General features: G+C 48.6%; 1 protein-coding gene across 2 annotated transcripts in view; it reads right to left on the bottom strand.

Annotated features, from left to right (window-relative positions):
- The window catches only part of LOC310828759 (polyamine-transporting ATPase 13A3-like), a 59,235-nt gene that overhangs the window by 11,708 nt on the left and 29,751 nt on the right, over positions 1-17,776 (bottom strand). For both annotated transcript variants that reach the window (XM_083706539.1, XM_083706540.1), the window contains exons 15-25: positions 15,968-16,118; positions 15,653-15,769; positions 13,579-13,596; positions 13,282-13,435; positions 10,967-11,087; positions 8,577-8,701; positions 4,523-4,698; positions 3,200-3,328; positions 1,783-1,862; positions 367-409; positions 128-237 (exon numbers count right to left, since the gene is read on the bottom strand). In XM_083706539.1, the coding sequence (XP_083562665.1) occupies positions 128-237; positions 367-409; positions 1,783-1,862; positions 3,200-3,328; positions 4,523-4,698; positions 8,577-8,701; positions 10,967-11,087; positions 13,282-13,435; positions 13,579-13,596; positions 15,653-15,769; positions 15,968-16,118 (1,224 nt within the window). The remainder of the gene's footprint in view (positions 1-127; positions 238-366; positions 410-1,782; positions 1,863-3,199; positions 3,329-4,522; positions 4,699-8,576; positions 8,702-10,966; positions 11,088-13,281; positions 13,436-13,578; positions 13,597-15,652; positions 15,770-15,967; positions 16,119-17,776) is intronic.

Below are 17,776 nucleotides of genomic sequence, written 5' to 3'. Positions count from 1 at the left end.
AACATGCCGAGGCGAGGGCACTACAAATCTCAGCATGCATTCCGGCCACCCACCCCACCACCCCTGCAAGGAAACCGATTTGCAAGTCCTCCGGAATTTCCTGGCGATCCAGCCAGCTGCCACCTACCGGACGAGATCCGGGACGCAGGAGATGTTGGGCGTCTTGGAGGTAAAGGGCGAGGCCACGGAGGCCTCCAGCTCCGAGAGGGAGATCCCGGCGTGGGCCCGCTTCAGCGCCTGAGGAGGGGAAGGAAAGAGAACCATTATGGGCCTTACACGCAAGCAGCAACACCTGCAGCTCGGCCCTGGGTGCGAATCTGCCGCCACCGTAACGGAACGCAGGCAAAAGCAGTCTCAGCGACTTACCCCGCAGTCGTTGGCGCCGTCCCCACACATCCCCACGTAGTAGCTGGAAGGCAAAATAAGGCAAGTTATCTGAGGCAGGGAGGGAGACGGGGCCACAGGCCCAGACAGAGGGTGGGGGGCCATATGGCCCGGCCCTCCGATTCCAAAGGGGGCCTCGGTCAGCATATTCACAATCACAGGGGAGGCATTGGGGCGAAGTGAAGTGCTCCTTCTTTCGATACGAATTTCAAACTTAATTCTCCATCACCGAAAGAAATTGTCCGTCAAATTCTAAACTTGAATTTGGAAAACGTTTTTTTCCAAATCTTCTAATTGCATTAGGCATTTTCTTATCCTTACCAGCTATAGCGGCCTGTAGAGAAGTTTCGATATATTAAAACAAATTACCGTATTTTTCGCACCTTAGGGCGCACTGGTCCATAGGGCGCACGCAGTTTTTAGGGGGGGAAATGAAGAAAAAAGAACTCCCCCCCCCCAGCCCCAAAGAGCAGCGTACAGTGCGCAGCCTGCACAACCTCTCCCTGCCAGAGGGGTTGCACGCAGCTATGGAGCAAGCCAAGGCAGCGGGCGGGATGGATCCCGCTCACTGTTTTGGCTTCCCCTTTAGCCCCGTGCAGCCTCTCCTTGCCGGAGGGGTTGCGCAGGGCTTTCCTGGCTTTCCTGGGAGGTGGGGGGATCCCCTCACCTCTCCCAAAATCCCGCAGAAGCCGCGCAACCCCTTTAAAGACATTGCGGCTTCTCCTGGCTTTTCTGGGAAGTGGGAGAAGGGAAGGATGCGGCCAGTCAGTCCTTTCTCCCTCCTGTGGAAAAGCCCGCAAGAGCGCACGGAGCTTGTGTGCGGCTCTTGCGGGCTTTTCCTGCCTGCCTCCCCCCTGCATTCACTCCATAGGACGCACACACATTTCCCCTTGCTATTTAGGAGGGGGAAAGTGCATCCTATGGTGCGAAAAATACGGTAAGTCTTTCTTTCGATCGGCAAAGGCTCAAGAACGCCTAAACGGTTTAGCAATGATAAACATAAACCACCATAAGGCAAAGTTGCTTGACTTTTCCTGCGTAATTCAATAATTTGCAGAAAAGAAAGCTAAGAAAGCTTTTTTAAATGTAAACGCTTAAAATAATCCTTTTCCCTATGTCTTTTTAAAAAGCACTATTGTGTATCTGTATTTTCCACTTTGTCTTTATATGCAGATAACGGTTCAAGCCTTCAAATAAAATTATTTGTCAGCATACCTTTTGTGAAAATTATTTATATACTTACTTCAGTTATCCCCAGGGTAAAAAAAAGGGGGGGCACATTATCTACCTGGCCTTGGCCTCTGCCTGGCTCTGCAAGGCCTTGTGGGGCCAGACCCCCAACCTCCCAGAGCCGGGGCTGGGACTTGGGGAGCCGCAATGGCAGGGTCCACTACTCACTCCATCTTCTGCAAGGCTTCCACCAGCTGGGTCTTCTGTTCGGGGGCCATACGGGCATAGATGGTGCCACAGAGGAGCAGCTACAACGGAGGGAGAAGGAGGCTGGCGTCGAACAAAAACCAGAGGCATCCCAGCCCCACTTGGGGCAGCAGTTCTAACCCCCCCTCCCTCCGGACACCGTGAAAACCCAGGGCGAACCAAGACAGCAAAGGCAGATGTGGAACTACGGACCTACAGGAAAGGAGATTGCAGGATCCGACTTGGACCTGCGAGAGACAAGGGTTCAAATCCATACTCTGTGCCCGTGATGCTCGTTGGGTGCGGCCTTGGGGGCCCTGTTGCTACCGCTTTTAATAATAATAATAATAATAAATTTTATTTATACCCCGCCCTCCCCTGCCAAGACCGGGCTCAGGGTGGCTAACAACCGATATAAAACAAAAACTTAAAAGCAAGATTAAAATACAGCATTGAAACATTAAAATGCAGCCTCATTTCAATGGAAACTCAGATCAAAAACGTTTTTTGGGGATGAAAAGGTCAAGTCTTCACCAAGGCTAACTATCCAGACTGGTCCTACGTGGGCCGGGAAAAAGCCAGGGAAGTCCCCAAATAGGAGTTCCATCACAGAAGAAGAAAAGAAAAAAATTAAGAGGGGAAGGGGATCAAGTTGATTCCGAGCCAAAGGCCAGGCGGAACAACTGTCTTACAGGCCCTACGGAAAGAAATGAGATCCCGCAGGGCCCTGGTCTCATGAGACAGAGCGTTCCACCAGGACGGGGCCAGTGTTGAAAAGGTCCTGGCTCCGGTTGAGGCTAATCTGACTTCCTTAGGGACCTCTAGGGTGTTTCTATTTATGGACCTTAAGGTCCTTGGTGGGGCATTACGGGAGAGGCGGTCCCGTAGGTACGAGGGTCCTAGGCCCTGACTTACCTTGCAGGGTTGTTGTGAAGACAAGGACCTGGGTTCAAATCCTGGCTCTGTGGCCCACAGTCCACCCCGCTTGCTGTTCTCTGCATTGACTGGCAACAGCGGCTCTCCAAGGGTTCGGATGCAGGTGACACCTCTCCCCCTACCCAGAAATGCCCCTGTTGTTGTTGTTTAGTTGTTTAGTCGTGTCCGACTCTTCGTGACCCCATGGACCAGAGAACGCCAGGCACCTCTGTCCTCCACTGCCTCCCGCAGTTTGGTCAAACTCATGCTGGTAACCTCGAAAACACTATCCAACCATCTCGTCCTCTGCCGTCCCCTTCTCCTTGTGCCCTCCATCTTTCCCAACATCAGGGTCTTCTCCAGGGAGTCTTCTCTTCTCATGAGGTGGCCAAAGTACTGGCACTGCTAGAGATGCCCCTAGCAGGGTCTAAACCTGCCACCTTCCCCCCCCCCCCCACTCTGCCATTCTCTCCAAAGGACATACCTTAGGCATGAGATCCGGGAAGTGGTCGAGGATGACCGAGAAGGACTTTCCGCCGACTGCAAAGTGGTAGCTGGTGTCTGCGGGGGCCGCAGGGGGCTGGTCCTCCTTGTCCAGCATCAGCTGGATCTCCTGGAGGAAAACAGGGCGGGATATAAATAAATTATTATTATTATTATTATTATTATTATTATTATTATTATTACAGTGGTGCCTCGCAAGACGAAATTAATCCATTCCGCGAGTCTCTTCGTATAGCGGTCTTTTCGTCTTGCGAAGCAAGCCCATTGATTAGCGCTATTAGCGGCTTTTAGCGGCTTATCGGCTTAGCGGATAAGGAGATAAGCGGCTTAGAAAAAGGGGGGGAAAGGAAAAAGAACCCGCAGGAACTCGCAAGACATTTTCGTCTTGCGAAGCAAGCCCATAGGAAATTCGTTTTGCGAAGCACCTCCAAAACGGAAAACCCTTTTGTCTAGCAGGTTTTCCGTCTTGCGAGGTGTTCGTCTTGCGGGGCACCACTGTATTATTATACAGTGTGGAAAACCCTCCCTCTCCAAAGACAAGGAGGTCCATCGGTATTAGAGAACAAAGAATGCAGAGAGGAAAAGGTGAGGATACACTCAGCAGGGGTCAGGAATCTTTTTCAGCAGGGGGCCGGTCCACTGTCCCTTAGACCTTCTGGAGGGGCGGACTATATTTTGAAAAGAAAAATGAACAAATTCCTATGCCCCACAAATAACCCAGGGGTGCATTTTAAATAAAAGGACACATTCTACTCATGCAAAAACACGCTGATTCCCGGACCGTCCGCGGGCCAGATTCAGAAGGCGGTTGGGCCGGATCCGGCCCCCGGGCCTTAGTTTGCCTACCCACAATTCGGAATAATAAATCCTCTCCTTGCGGAGGGGTGTGGATTTTTGCTTGCAATCAGATGACTAAATAAAAAGGACTATAAACTGCTCGTTCCTTCTTTGTCTTTGAAGTTACCGAAGGGAGGGCAGGACTCCCCACGCCTGACCTGGCGTCCGTGACTTGCACCCCCTGGGGAGACCGGAGGCAGCAAGCACTACCGATTTCCAGTTGCTGGAAACGGGTGAAAAGGTGGGAGAGTTGCCTCTTGGGCTCGGGGTCAGACTGGATGGCCCTTGGGTACCCCGTTCCAACTCTACGGTTCCAGGAACCCTGCTTGCAACCGTTCGGATGCTGCGCTAGATGATCCGTTGGCTTGATCCTGCAGGGTCCCCTTGCGTTCTTAATGCCTGCCCCCCAAAAAAACAAGCCATAAAAGGGGGTGTTGCCGCTGCAGGCATCTTGAAGGAGCCTCACCTCCTTGCTCGCCTTGTCCGATATTTCCAGCGCAGGGAGCTCGTCCGCGTACTGCCAGTGAATGGTGGCTGGCTGCCCGTCTCTGGGAGGAACGGCCTCGGTCAGAATCACCTTGCCCTTGGCAGGAATCATGCCACATTCGCGCCCCACCGAGATGGCCGTCAGCAGGTTATCTCCTGGCCAGAGAGAGGAGGAAGAGGAAGAGGAAGAGGAAGAGGAGGAGGAGGAGGAGGAGGAGGAGGAGGAGGAGGGAGAAGAGAAAGACCGTCACAGCAATGCAGCTAATAATAATAATAATAATAATAATTTATTATTTTTTTTTATAATAATTTTTATTAAAGTTTTCCAAATTAAAACAAATCAAAACAAATTAAATCCAATCTATTGCCAATAACTAGGACTTCCCCTCCCTACCCCCTCTTGTGTTCCAAATCTTCCAAATAAGCAATTAAATTCAACAAATTCTTATCCCCAAATTTACACTCTTCATCAATAACCCAATTTATCCAAATTCTCATCCCCTAAGATCGATCTATACCCTTCCACGAGTTTCCCCCTTTCAAACATAGTACAGATGAAAATAAGATAAATATGAATAATAATTTTACATAATAATTTATTATTTATACCCCGCCCATCTGGCTGGGTTTCCCCAGCCACTCTGGACTGCACCCAAAAGAACACCAAAATACAATAACCTATTAAACGTTAAAAGCTTCCCTAAACAGGGCTGCCTTCAGATGTCGTCTAAAAGCCTGGTGGTTGTTTTTCTCTTTCACATCTGGTGGGAGGGCGTTCCACAGGGTGGGAGCCACCACCGAGAAGGCCCTCTGCCTGGTTCCCTGTAACTTGGCGCTTTGTCAGAAGGCGCTCGGCGCTGGACCTCAGTGTCCAAGTAGAACAATGGGGGTGGAGACGCTCCTTCAGGCCTACTGCTGGGGGGGAAGCTAGGCACCCCAGGTATCCTGGCCCCTAATTCCACTGCCCCTGATCCTGCTCTAGGGTCCTAATGGCTGGTGTAATTTGGATTCGGTTTACTTTAAAAAAAAGTAAAAATCAACATTTTAGCCAAAAAACAATCAGAGCCTTTACAAATCTAATTTACCTTCCTCTCGACTTCCCTTTTGTGGGTATTTATTTCATATCTTTTTTATTACCGCATATCCAATTCAAATATTGTCAGGGAACTGTCATCGGAAAGACAGGAGGTGGAGAGGCTCTCAGAAGGAGGAGGTGCCAGGGCCAACTTGGGTAGATAAGTTGGCCCTGGCAGAATTTGCCTACAACAACGCGGAGAATGTGTCCACTGGGATAAGTCCCTTCCTGGCAAACTATGGGTGTCATCCCAGGGCATTTCCAGGAGAAGGAGGGGAGAGGTGGAGTGTACCGGCTGCAGAACATTTGTTGAAGAGATGGAAGCGATCCACCGGCAACTCCAACTTAACTTAGAGAGGGCCAAGGAAGAATACAAAAGGCAAGCAGACAGAAGCCGAAGGGAAGGTGAAACCATAAGGGTGGGGGACAGGGTGTGGCTATCCACCCAAGGACTGCCGTTCAAGGGAGGGTGTAAGAAATTAAGACCCAAACGGCTGGGACCCTTTGAGGTCATACAACAGGTCAATCCGGTGGCATTCAAGCTCAGATTGCCCAACCACATGAAACTGCATCCAGTATTTCACAGGTCTCTACTGTCGCCATACCGAGAGGGGCGAGAGTGGGGGGAACGTGAGGGAGAGGTCACGCAAACACCAGTAATAGAAGAAAGGGAACGCAACCCACATGTGGCAGGAATCATTGATTCCAGGTGGAGAGGGAATCAGGTGGAGTATTTGGTAGAATGGGAAGGGGAAGCAGAGTCGGAAAACACATGGATACCGGCAGAGGAGGTCAATGACGAGATTTTAATAGAAACGTTTCATCAACGGTTTCCAAGGAAACCTCAGCCCGTGGGAAGGTTTAGGAGGGAACACTTTGGCACAACCGATGAGGAAGAGGAGTTTGAAGGGTTCCCAGAATCAGGGCAGGAAGAGGGAGCAGAATCTGACGAGGAAGAGAACACAGAGAGAAGAGAAGGGGGGCAGTGGAGAGAAGTGTTCGAATCCTCTGATGATGAAGAGGGTTCTTTCCGGGGTTTTCCACCCTCACCGCCAGTAGAAAAGGGGGCGGGAGGGGGTGAAGGGGGCCCTGGAGGGGAGGTGGATGTCAGGGAACTGTCATCGGAAAGACAGGAGGTGGAGAGGCTCTCAGAAGGCAGGAGAGAGTCAGCAGCGGAGGAAGGCACCAGTAGGGGGAAATCGGGAAGTCTTAAGGAGAGAGAGATGGAGGCATGGCTCAGGGACTCTTCCAGCAGTAACAGCGGAGGAGTTTCAGATTCTCCCATAAGCACCCCCACTCCTCGCCGGAAACTGTCACGCCGAGAATCCAGACGACGCGTTTCCGTCAAGGAACTTTTATGTTGGAATAGATTCCGTAGACGCCCACTGTCGGATTCTACCAGCGACTGACGGCGCCATGCTTTGGGGGCTCCGTTAGAGACAGAGGTTGGCTGGCTAGCCAAAACCCGGAGGGATCAAGCTTTACGCACAAGCAGCTCATTATCCCATCTCAAATATATTTACAGTAATACCTCTGGGAACGTCTGCCTTGTCTAGTGTCCGCTTCGGCAAACGTCTGTGGCAAACCCAGAAGTACCGGAACAGGTTACTTCCGAGTTTGCCGCTCGCGCATGCGCAGAAGTGCTAAACTGTGCATGGGCAGAAGTGCAAACCACTCCGCGCACGTGCGCAGATGCGGCGCTTTGCCCTGCGTCCTTTTCGGCTAGCGGCCGGGGCTCCGGAACGAATCCCCGTCGCAAAACAAGGTGCAACTGTATACATTTCCCCTTAATTGTCTCTTACTGCATGTGTTTATATCGATCCCGCTGAATTTTTTAATTTGTTGACAATATGTCCTCAAATAATCGATAAATTTCCCCCCGTTCTGTTTTTAAAAGTCTCTCTTCTTGATTTCTTATTCTTCCAGTAAGTTTTGCCATTTCTGCGTACAGTGGTACCTCAGGTTACATACGCTTCAGGTTACAGACTCTGCTAACCCAGAAATAGTACCTTGGGTTAAGAACTTTGCTTCAGGGTGAGAACAGAAATCGTGCTCCGGTGGCACGGCGGCAGCACGAGGCCGCATTAGCTAAAGTGGTGCTTCAGGTTAACAGTTTCAGGTTAAGAACAGACCTCCGGAACGAATTAAGTATTTAACCTGAGGTACCACTGTATTCTGTTCATTTTAATCGCCGATCTTCTTTAGTCGGAACTGTTTCTTCCTCCCATCTTTGGGCATGGACCATTCGAGCAGCCGTGTGTTTGTTTACTTAGTAAATTTGCACACGCTGCCCTTTGCCCGAAGATCTCAGGGCACTTCGCAGGGCCTTCTCAGTGGTGGCTCCGACCTGGTGGAATGCTCTGTCCCAGGAGACCAGGGCCCTGCAGGATTTAACTTCCTTCCGCGGGGCCTGTAAGACAGAGCTATTCCGCCTGGCCTTTAATTTGAATTCAGCCTGATCTTTTATTCCTCTTCCTTCCCTTTTTATGAAGATGACCCGCTCTGAGACCCCACAGCTAATTCTCCCCTGGTCTCCTTGCTGGCCCAAAAAGCACTAATTTAGCCAGCAAGCCCTGGTGATCATCTAATGTTCATTGGATGGATTTCCCCCCAAATTGATTTTTGAATTCTGAATTTATTGTTGTTCATGTTTTATACTGTATTTCATGCTGTTTTTTGTCGCATTAATTGTTTTAAATTTGTTGTTAGCCGCCCTGAACCGGGAAGGGCGGGGTATAAATAAAAATATATTATTTATTATTATGACTTATTATAAATAACAATAATGTATGTGAGGGTCAATATATTAAAACGGTATCAGAAAGAATCATTCTTGTGTGTATGTGTGTTTGGGGGCTCATCAGCCTGGGCAGGGAGCCCATCTAAGGGAAGCGGAACTCTTGATCCTGAATCTTTGCTGAGCACCCGCTGGCCCACCTCCAGGCCCCACCCAGCGCACCTGTCACCATGACGAGGCGGATGCGGGCCCTCTGCAGCTCGGCCAGGATCGGGACCGTCTCGGGCTTCAGCTTGTTCTGGAGCACCACCAGACCTAGGAAGTCCATGTTGCACTCGATGACGTCTCTGCAAGGGAGATGGATGTGTTAGAGAGAGAGAGAGAGAGAGGAAAAAACGAGGATCGTGGCCAGCGTATGTCAGGGGAAATGAGAGGCAGGGAGGAGGAGGAGACAGTCTTTTTATCTTTTTCTTTTTTGCTTTTAAGTGCTTTATTGATTGAAAACTTTATAACAGAAATGTACAACAGATATTATAGGCAAAACGAGAAATAAAAACAAACAATTATTCATTCTTTAACTAGTTTCGTGCATCCATTTGTGATTACATTTGTCAAGATCCCCAATCTTCCCCTTGCATTCCCGATTTAAATTCCTTAAATATGCGCTTGAGCTTTACTTTTGCCGTATTATTGACTTGCTATAAATTTTGCTTTGTATGGTTATCCTATTTGCACACCAAAGCTCCATCAAGACCCGCCAACGGACTGATCTTTCAACAATGTTCTTTTACATAAACTCTGTAAATATATGCCACTCTCCGGGAAGAAAAAACCCATCCGTAGTGTCTCTTAACCTTGCTGATAACCTCGCCAGTTCGGCGTATTCACTTATTTTATTTTGCCAGTCTGATTTAGATGGGCTACCCTCTCCCTTCCAACCTTCTGCGATTAGAATTCTGGCAGCGACTTTAACATACATTAAAAGACTCTCCTGTATTTTTTTTGGGGGGGGGGGGATTTCATTTCCCGTAATTCCTAGCAGGAAGGCTATAGGGTATTTTTAGGGAAGGAACATTTGAACAATTTCTTCAGCTCCTTATAAATCGTTTCCCAAAAGTGTCTGATCTTTTTACTGTTCCGCTGTAGTGATCAGATGGGATTACTATGAGGAATTATAAAATATGCATCAAGCCGTTGTGTCCGCGATGAAAGCATTGCTTTGACTGGGTTTGATTCATTGACAATAATTCCTGATCGAATCCCACAAGCCTCTGCATCTATGCCATTTTTCTCTACATCTGCATCTATGCCCAATTCTCTATGTCTGACAAGCACCTACTGTATAGGCATTCTAGGACACAAGACCAGTTGCTGGTTGCTACATCAGGCATTCTGGGTCATAAAGATAGATGATAGTTAGCTTTGATGTAGCTATTGTTAGGTTTGTTAATCTTAGGACCAGGAAGAGAGTTTAGGAAGAGAGTTCACAAAGGAAAGAAATTCCCAGAGTGGCTGGGGAAACTCAGCCAGATGGGCGGGGTATAGATAATTTATTTATTTATTTATTTATTTATTTTTATTATTATTATTATTATTATTATTATTATTATTATTATTATTACTACTACTACTACTACTACTACCCATCCTTCCTTCCTCTCATGTTTTACTGCTGTTTTATGACCTCCGGGGTTTTGCTGAAGGCATTCCTCCTTTTATTCCTGTTTTATTTACTCTGAACTACATATGCATGCTCAAGTAGGGAATAATTTCTTTGTAGTTAAAAGAATTTCTTCTGATTTGACTTTGTCCCACGTGGGGTTTTTTTAAATGCTCAGAGGAAATTTATCGGTTCTTACGAACACTGTGTAAAATGTTCTTTCGTGAATAAAACGACCTGGGCCGAGGGGTGGAGAGGAATTATTATTATACGCACTCCTCCCAGAGTCTTGCTGGTCAAGCCTCGTGGGTATTTTATTAATCAGAGTCCAATCCTTCCTTGCTTTGGGAACGCTACATTCCACCACATGTGGATCTAGAATCATAGAATCATAGAATCCTAGAGTTGGAAGAGACCCCAAGGGCCATCGAGTCCAACCCCCTGCCAAGCAGGAAACCCCATCAGAGCACTCCTGACATATGGTTGTCAAGCCTCTGCTTAAAGACCTCCAAAGAAGGAGACTCCACCACACTCCTTGGCAGCAAATTCCACTGTCAAACAGCTCTTACTGTCAGGAAGTTCTTCCTAATGTTTAGGTGGAATCTTCTTTCTTGTAGTTTGGCTCCATTGCTCCATGTCCGCTTCTCTGGAGCAGCAGAAAACAACCTTTCTCCCTCCTCTATGTGACATCCTTTTATATATTTGAACATGGCTATCATATCACCCCTTCACCTCCTCTTCTCCAGGCTAAACATACCCAGCTCCCTTAGCCGTTCCTCATAAGGCATCGTTTCCAGGCCTTTGACCATTTGGGTTGCCCTCCTCTGGACACCTTCCAGTTTGTCAGTGTCCTTCTTCAGCCTCCCTGCATTCCCTGCAAGTGTTTCTCTCAGATCTGAAAATATTAGCCAGCTTAACAAGCGTTAACATCTAATGGAGGAGACTGTCTGACCTGCTGATGTGCTGGATCTTGTGCCAGGTGAATTTGCTCTCCAACCGCCGGCTCGCAAGAGCGATGACCCGCAGTCCTCGGCGCGTGTAGGACTCCAGCACGGCTGAGAAGGTGTCTGGAACTGAACGGCGGCAACGTCAGGTGTTAAAGGTGGAGGGCAGGAGAGGAGCCCTATGGCTAGATCAGGCCAGCAACTCATCTCGGAGGGGCCAAGTAACCCTAGGAACCCGGGAGTCCTAATAGACTGCCACTGAACCTGGAGGCTCCTTACAAAGGGCTTGGGTCAGTGGCCTGCCCAGTCCAGCACCCTGGTCCCGCAGTGGTCAGGCGGAGGCCTCAACTGGGAAACCCGCAAGCAGGATCCGTGCCCAAGAGAAAGCCTCCCCTCCTGTGGTTTTCGGGAACTGGGATTCGGGAAGATTTGGTGCTTCAGGTTGTGGAGGACAGAGAACGGCCGTTGCGGCTGGTAGCTTGCAACTGTTCTGCCTGCTCTTTTATTTGTACACAAAACAAATGAAAATCCCTGAAACGAGAAGTAATCGACTAGAAATATTGTCTTATGGAAATAGACTAAATAATATAAATAAAAAAGTTTAAGGGGAAAATTAGAAAAACCTAAAATTGAACAAGGACTTAACAGGATGCCGGCTACAAACCTCGTTTCACTGAACTATTCCGTTTCCTCAGAAGGAAATAGAGAAATCATAAACCTTAAATGACCAAAATTCAGAAAAAGGGGGTAGAACTCCCAAAAATTCTGAAGTATTATAATCCAACTCCAAAGCGCAGTAGTTATGGCCTTGTTCAATTTTAGGTTTTTCTAATTTTCTCCTTAAACGTCTTGATTTTTATTATTTAGTCTATTTCCATTTCTCGTTTCAGGGATTTTCAGGGTATTTCATTTGTTCTGTGTAATTTCTCGATTCCGTGACTGTCTTTTTTCTACTGGTTTTATATGTACACGAATCAGACCTCATTGTTTAAGCCGGTGGTTCTCAAAGGGGGTGTGTGTTGCACCCCCCTGGTGTGGCAGGAAAGGACGGCGAGGGTGGCAGGAAGACTCAAGGACCACCACAGAAACATTTAAACATTTCAGTGTCGTATAATATCAAAATATTATTATTATTATTAACTAACTTTGTATATAGCCCTATACTCGTAGATTTCAGGGCAGTTCAGAACATAAAACTACAATATAAAAAACACAAAGTACGTAATAAAAATAAAAATCCCCAATCAAGCCAATAGTTTTCTTTTAAATTATTTGCAGAATATGAATAGATATATTTTAAAAACGAGAGCAAGGGCAGCAAGGGATACTGCAAGCTGATACCTCTCCCTGGGTTCGCATACATACTTAAGGTACATATGTAAGAGGCTTTTTTATTCTGAAAGAGAAGAAAGTTGGGAGAACCACTGGTTTAAGCAGTTTGTGCTTTTTCGATCCTTGGGGTTAATATATACCATAATTTAAGGAACATTGGCTCCCAGTACGTTTCCGAGCACAATTCCAAGTGTTGGTGCTGACCTTGAAAGCCCTAAACGGCCTCAAAGGCCCAGTAGACCTGAAGGAGCGTCTCCACCCCCATCGTTCAGCCCGGACACTGAGGTCCAGCTCCGAGGGCCTTCTGGCGGTTCCCTCCCTGCAGGAAGTGAGGTTACAGGAAACCAGGCAGAGGGCCTTCTCGGTGGTGGCGCCCACCCTGTGGAACACCCTCCCACCAGATGTCAAAGAGAACAACAACTAACAGACTTTTAGAAGACATCTGAAGGCAGCAATGTTTCGGGAAGTTTTTAATGACTGATGTTTTAATGTATTTTTAATCTTTTGTTGGGAGCGGCCCAGAGTGGCTGGGGAAACCCAGCAAGATGGGTGGGGTATAAATATTATTATTAGGAACCACCCTGTTATAGCAACTGTTTTGAACTGTTTACAGCTCTGCATCCTCAACGCGGCTGCAGCCGGCCCTGGGACCCTAAGACGCAGGGCAGGTAATAAACAGGGACAACTATTAATCTTAATCAGGGGTCAGCAAACTTTTTCAGCAGGGGGCCGGTCCACTGTCCCCCAGACCATGTGGGGGGCCGGACTATATTTTGGAAAGAAAAATGAACGAATTCCCCTGCCCCACAAATAACCCAGAGATGCATTTTAAATAAAAGCACACATTCTACTCATGTAAAAATACGCTGATTCCCAGACTGTCCGCGGGCCGGATTTAGAAGGCAATTGAGCTGGATCCGGCCCCCGGGCCTTAGTTTGCCTACCCACGATCTTAACCATAGCGATTACTCTCAAGAAAGAAGCAGCCCACCCGTCTCCTTGCGGCAGAGGCTGCCCACCGACTCCGGAGCGCCCTTCATGTAGGCCACCAGTCGCTTCTCCCCCAATGTTCGGGTCACGACGCTCATGCGCTGCAGGCTGGATGAGAAGGGGAACTGCGCCAGGATCCCAATTTCGTAGACTTTCTGCAAGAGGCGAGGAGGTGAGCGGAGGGGCCAGGTGGGAGGCTGCCTCGGGGCACCTGCGCTTCCCATCCCCAAACCCACCCGCAAAAGGGGGAGAAAACTCCAGTGGTGCCGGGAGGAGGAGAAAAGCAGGGACCACTCACCATCAGCTCCATCAGCTCCTGAAAGAGAGAGGGAAAGAAAGAAAGAAAGAAAGAAAGAAAGAAAGAAAGAAAGAAAGAAAGAAAGAAAGACGTCAATAGTCTGTCGTTATGCATAAGAAGGGTGGCACTGTGGGTTAAACCACAGAGACTAGGGCTTGCTGATCAGAAGGTTGGCGGTTCGAATCCCCGCGACGGGGTGAGCTCCCGTTGCTCAGTCCCTGCTCCTGCCAACCTAGCAGTTTGAAAGCACGTCATAGTGCATGGAGATAAATAGGTACCGCTCCGGCAGGAAGGTAAACAGCGTTTCCGTGCGCTGCTCTGGTTTGCCAGAAGCGGCTTAGTCCTGCGGGCCACATGACCCAGAAGCTGTACGCCGGCTCCCTCAGTCAGTAAAGCGAGATGAGCGCCGCAACCCCAGAGTCGGCCACGACTGGACGTAGAGGTCAGGGGTCCCTTTACCTTATGCATAAGAACCTGCACGAGAGCCAGCAAATCCGGGCTCCAGAGACCCAAAGGCATTGTGCTAGTATTAATTAGCGTACTTTTCCGTGTATAAGACTTGGGTTTTTTTTATTTAAAAATTATGTTCAAAATTGTGGGTCGTCTTATACATGGATACAACCTCCCCCCATTTTCTCAATTTGGAGTCCCCCCAAAATAGACAGTGTCTTATACATGGGGGCATAACAAAAAAAATTCCTTCCAGTAGCACCTTAAAGACCAACTAAGTTAGTTCTTGGTATGAGCTTTCGTGTGCATGCACACTTCTTCAGATACACGGGGCATGTTATACACGGATATAACATGGGGGCTTCAGATATAACATGGGGGCATGTTATACACGGAAAAACATGGTACGCTTTTTTATTTATTTCGGACAATTTATACACGGCTCGATCGTTGAAAACACAAAAAGCAAAACACCACCTCAACGGCTGCATTTTAATGTTTTATTTTAATCTTGTTTTTAAGTTGTATTTTAATCAACTTGTTTTTATTATTGGTTGTTAGCCGCCCTGAGCCCGGTCTTGGCTGGGGAGGGCGGGGTATAAATAAAATTTATTATTATTTATTATTAAAGCAGTTTACAAAAAAAAAAAAAGATGAAACAAGGATTTAACCCACACACAACTGTGATCATTTTGTGTTGTTGTTATTAATTATTGTTTATTAATTTTATTATTTATACCCCACCAGTCTGGCTGGGTTTCTCATTTTATGGGTTTCATTTTTTGGTTTTCAACAGCTGCTATAGCTGCCTTCTCTGCTTCACACACATTATAAAACATAATAATAATAAAAACTTCTTCCCCTGCCCCCAAAATAAAACATCTGACTGGGCTGCCCCAGCCACTCTAGGCGGCTTCCAACAGGTATAAATACGGAATAAAGCTCATGTCAACTTTCGAAACTTGCGGGCAGGCTTGCCTGAACAAGAATGCTTTCAAGCAGGGGCCGAAAAGATGACAGCGAAGAGCACTGCTTGGTGATCAAGGGGCAGAGAGTTCCACAGAGTACGTGCTGCTGCGCTAAAATACCCGGTTCTTTCGGACGCGGAACAGGTGTTGTGCGGCTCCTGCGCAATGCCAGCTCGTCCAATTGAATAATAATAATAATAATAATAATAATAATAATAATAATAATAATAATAATTTATTTATACCCGCCCATCTGGCTGGGTCCCCCCCAGCCACTCTGGGCGGCTTCCAATAAAACACTAAAATACAATAGCCTATTAAACAGTAAAAGCTTCCCTAAACAGGGCTGCCTTCTAAAAGTCTGGTGGTTGTTCTTCTCTTTGACAACTGCTGGGAGGGCGTTCCAGAGGGCAGGTGCCACCACCGAGAAGGCCCTCTGCCTGGTTCCCTGCAACTTGGCTTCTCACAGGGAGGGAACCGCCAGAAGGCCCTCGGAGCTGGATCTCAGCAACAATGGAGGTGGAGACACTCCTTCAGGTCTACTGGGCCTTTGAGGCCGCTTAGGGCTTTCAAGGTCACCACCAACACTTTGAATTGAAGCGGCCGTGTGGGCAAGGTGACCTTTCAGGGGAGGGCTCCCAAAGCCCCCTACTCACCTCGTCCTCAGGGGTCCCCTCCGAGGTGGCAGGAGGCGTCTGGTCAGGGGGCCGCACGACCGTGGGCTGGATCTGGTCGTGCAGGGCTGTTTCCTCTTGGGTCGGCTCCTCCAGGACCTGGGAAGAAGAAGGGGGGTTTCAGGCAGCGCCCCAGGCCCAAGCGGGGGACGCGAGGGTCCCTTCTCTGAGGCGAGCCGCTGCAGCGGAGCCATGAAGGGACTCAGCCACGGCCTCTGGTCTTGCGAGGAGCTGGCACCAATCAAAACACACACACACAGCCGTGCCCCCGCCATCTCTCTTCCCCAAAAGCCTTACCCAGCCGGTGGCCTCGAACATCTTGAGGTCGAGGGGGTCCCCGGAAAGACGTCCTCCGATGGTGGTGAGCGAGTGGCAGGCGGCCATGGTGGCAAGGAAGGGCGAGCCGGACAGGCCGGGTCCCCGGACGTCCTGCCCTGCCGGGAGGAAGCTAAGAGGGGAGGAAGACCGGGCTGTGAGAATCTCTAGGGAGCCAAGCGCTGAGGAGGGCAGAGGAGATTCTCTGGATAAGCGCTCAAAGGCTTGGGCACATGGCCTTCTCTGTGGCAGCCCCCCAAATGGCGGAACTCCCTCCCAAAAAAGGCCCGCCTGGCCCCTTCACTGCACAGCTTCCAGAGGACTATTATCACAATCACTTACTTAATTTATATACCACACTTGATCCGGGGAACCTGGGGTGGTTTGCAGCTGAACAGGAGGCAAACCTGAGGTGCACCTCTGTATTTTTCGCTCTATAGGACGCACCTTGTTTTAGAGGGGGAGAACAAGAAAAAAAATTCTCCCCCTCTCTGCTCAGCGCCCCTTCAGTGAAGCAGCAGAAGAAACGGAGCCCCTTCCATTTCTCCTCCTTGGCTGAAGGGGCGCTGCACAGCTCTCCCTCTCTGCTGAATCCGGGAGAGCCTTGCTCTCCCGGATTCAGTGAAAGGAACCCCAAGCCTGTGGAGCGCAGAAGGAACTCAGGCTGCGCTCCGAAGGCTTCAGGTGCGCACCGACCCCCCTCTCTCTCTCCAGGCTTCAGCACAAGCAACGCAAAGCCTCCAGATTGCGGAAGGAGCGCTCCCTCTGCGCTTCGGAGGCTTTGCGTTGCTGTCGCTGAAGCCTGCATTCGCTCTATAGGATGCACACACATTTCCTCTTAATTTTTGGAGGGGGAAAAGTGTATCCTAGAGAGCGAAAAATACGGTAGGTGCCAGGCAAAAGCAAACCCTCTTCTCCCAGGCCTTTGGCTAACTAAACAATCTACGGCCTAACAAACCAGAGAGATCGTTGTTTTTGTCTGTTACTACATTACGCAGTTTGTGTTTTTATATCGATCCTCGGATGAAGGGCAGTATGGAAATTAAATAAATAATAATAATTTTGTATGATTGCAAGTTGTCTTAAGAATGTTTTTAATGCTGCGTTTTGATGTTGCAACCCGCCCTGGGACCTTAGGCTGCAGGGGTCAGCAAACATTTTCAGCAGGAAAAAGAGAGCCAGTGTGGTATAGTGGTTAGGAGCAATCGACTCGTAATCTGGGGAACCGGGTTCGATTCCTGCTCCTCCACATGCAGCTGCTGGGTGACCTTGGGCCAGTCACCCTTCTCTGAAGTCTCTCAGCCCCACTCACCACACAGAGTGTTTGTTGTGGGGGAGGAAGGGAAAGGAGAATATTAGCCGCTTTGAGACTGCTTTGGGTAGTGATAAAGCGGGATATCAAATCCAAACTCCTCCTCTTCCTCTTCTTCTTCTTCTTCTTCTTCTTCTTCTTCTTCTTTAGACCTTGTGGGGGGCTGGACTATATTTTGAAGGGGGATTTTGAACGGATTCCTATGGCCCACAAATAACCCAGAGATGCATTTTAAATAAAAGCAGACATTCTATTCTAAACTCATGTAAAAACATGCTGATTCCCAGACCGTCAGCGGACCGGATTAAGAAGGCAATTGAGCCAGATCCAGCCCCCGGGCCTTAGTTTGCCTACCAATGCCCTAAATCCGGCCCAATCGCCTTCTCAATCCGGCCTCCCGGTGATCTGGGAATCAGTGTGTTTTTACATGAGTTGAATGTGTGCTTTTATTTAAAAATGCATCTCTGGGTTATTTGTGG

This window comes from Podarcis gaigeae (assembly GCF_964106915.1).
Source record: "Podarcis gaigeae genome assembly, chromosome: 13".
Classification (NCBI taxonomy): Eukaryota; Metazoa; Chordata; class Lepidosauria; order Squamata; family Lacertidae; genus Podarcis; species Podarcis gaigeae.
This window is presented reverse-complemented; position numbering and strand designations above follow the sequence as displayed.